At 54.7% G+C, this 2,125-nt stretch overlaps 1 protein-coding gene across 1 annotated transcript in view; it reads right to left on the minus strand.

Moving 5' to 3' along the window:
• Positions 1 to 1,251, minus strand: part of LOC105462815 — a 1,373-nt gene extending 122 nt beyond the window's left edge. Inside the window, exon 1 of the mRNA XM_011709664.1 lies at positions 7 to 1,251. Coding sequence (XP_011707966.1) covers positions 7 to 1,251 — 1,245 coding nt within the window. The remainder of the gene's footprint in view (positions 1 to 6) is intronic.
• Positions 1,252 to 2,125: the final 874 nt, after the last annotated feature.

A 2,125-nucleotide genomic window follows, 5' to 3' on the forward strand; every position in this document is an offset into this window, starting at 1 on the left:
TGTTACGACGCGAGTTAAACCACCGCTGCCATGATGGCATTTCCGAATCCTTCCGAGCTCCCAATGACTCGGAGGGGCTAACGAATTGCGCACAAGTACCAATTGGCCTTCACGGGCCAGACGTTGCGCGACGCGCCATTTTGGGCGTTGCTGAAGGGTTTGCAAGTAGTTGCTTAACCATGACTTCCAAAAACCCTCAGTGATCTGTCGCGTTAATTGCCAGCGCGATAGGCGGTTTTCGTTGTAGTCGAGGAGACTTGGTTCGGGTAGCGCTATCAGAGGAGTTCCGATAAGGAAATGCCCTGGGGTCAACGCATTGTAGTCGTCAATATCTTCGGAGGTGGCGGCGATTGGCCGCGAATTTAGACACGCTTCGATTCGGCAGAGGACGGTCGTCAATTCCTCGTACGTCAATGTATGGGTACCGATACAGCGTTTTAAATGGTGTTTGAAGCTTCGAACTCCGGCTTCCCACAAGCCGCCGAAGTGCGGCGCGGCGGGAGGTATAAAGTGCCATGACGTTTTCTCGCTCGCTAGCGTGTTGAGAAAATTTGGCGCGCGAATGGCTTTGAAATGTGCTTCGGACATTTCGCGGTCGGCTCCGTGGAATGTTGTTCCGTTGTCGGAGTAAAGTCTTTGGAGTCGGCCTCGTCGCGAAATGAATCGATGGTACGCGGCGATAAACGTCGAGGCGGTGTAATCGCTGACAAGCTCGAGGTGTATCGCCTTTGTAGTAAGACAAATAAATAGCGCAATATAAGCTTTGTGTGACTTATGTCCGCGACCAGGGGCGATTCGAATTGCGATCGGACCTGCGTAGTCGACACCGGTATGAATAAAGGCGCGGGAAACTCGATTAACTCGCATCTCCGATAGGTCTCCCATGAGCTCGGTTGCGATTTTGGCGGATTCGCGAGCGCATCGTACGCATTTGTGGAGTACCACACGCACGGTTGCGCGAGCGCGCAAGATCCAATATTCCGCGCGCAGGGACGTAAGCGTGAGCTGCGGGCCTCCGTGCATTGTGCGAAGGTGGTGATGCTCAATGAGGAGTGTCAAGAAGGGATGAGATCGGAGCAGGATCGGGTGTTTCACCGCTTCTGGGAGATGGGAGTGGCGCAGTCTTCCCCCCGCACGGAGAATTCCGTGAGCATCCAAATACGGATTGAGCGCCACGAGCAAGCTTGATTTTTGTAGCGGACGTTGAGCCGCTAAGTTCGATATGTCCTGCTTGAATAAGTCGGATTGCATAGTGCGGAGCCAATACCTTTTCGCGGCGTGGATCTCGTCATCACGAAGTATTGCCGGTAGGAGTTCGTTCGATCCTTTGTCAACTGGCGCTCTGGATTTCTTCCGTGCCGCACGGGTAAAGCGAATAATATAAGCCGTCACGCGTAGCAGTTTCGACTAGGATGAGAAGCGATGTGCGAGATCCCACTGGTCGGCGATACTTATCGTACCTACTGGTTTCGTTGCGCGCACCTCGAGTATCGATGCCGGCGGGGCAACGTTAGACGCGGATTGGAGGGGGGGTCAAAGATCGGTCGTGCGTTTAAGCCATGGAGGCCCAGCCCACCAGAGCGGGTGCTGGGCTATTTCGTCGGGGGCCAAGCCGCGGGACGCGCAGTCTGCCGGGTTGTTGTCCGTCGTGGGGACGTGACGCCACGAGATGTTCGGTAAGATAGATTGAACCGCGGAGACGCGATTCGCGACAAACGTTTGCCACCGCGACGGGGGTTGACTCAGCCACGCGAGCGTTATCATTGAGTCGGTCCAACAGAAACAGTCTTGCGGGGGCACTCGAAGGGTCGTTTGCACGAATTTCATGAGTCGGGCTAGGAGATGAGCGGCAATTAATTCGAGGCGCGGTACACTAATGGTCTTGAGTGGAGCGACTTTCGATTTTGCAATAAGGAGGAATGTGGTAATCGAGCCGTTGAGTGATACAGTGCGGAGGTATACCGCGGCGGCGTAAGCCTTTGTCGATGCATCGGAAAACCCGTGAATCGAACATTGCAAGGTGTGTGGACCTTGCGATGTCCAGCGCGGAACTTTTAGCGCCCTCAGGCCTGGAAGTTTTGACTGAAAGGCTCGCCAGCGGTTGAGGTGTTCGCTGAGAATTGGA

This window comes from Wasmannia auropunctata, unplaced genomic scaffold (assembly GCF_000956235.1).
Source record: "Wasmannia auropunctata unplaced genomic scaffold, wasmannia.A_1.0 LD336095.1, whole genome shotgun sequence".
In the NCBI taxonomy this organism is placed as follows: Eukaryota; Metazoa; Arthropoda; class Insecta; order Hymenoptera; family Formicidae; genus Wasmannia; species Wasmannia auropunctata.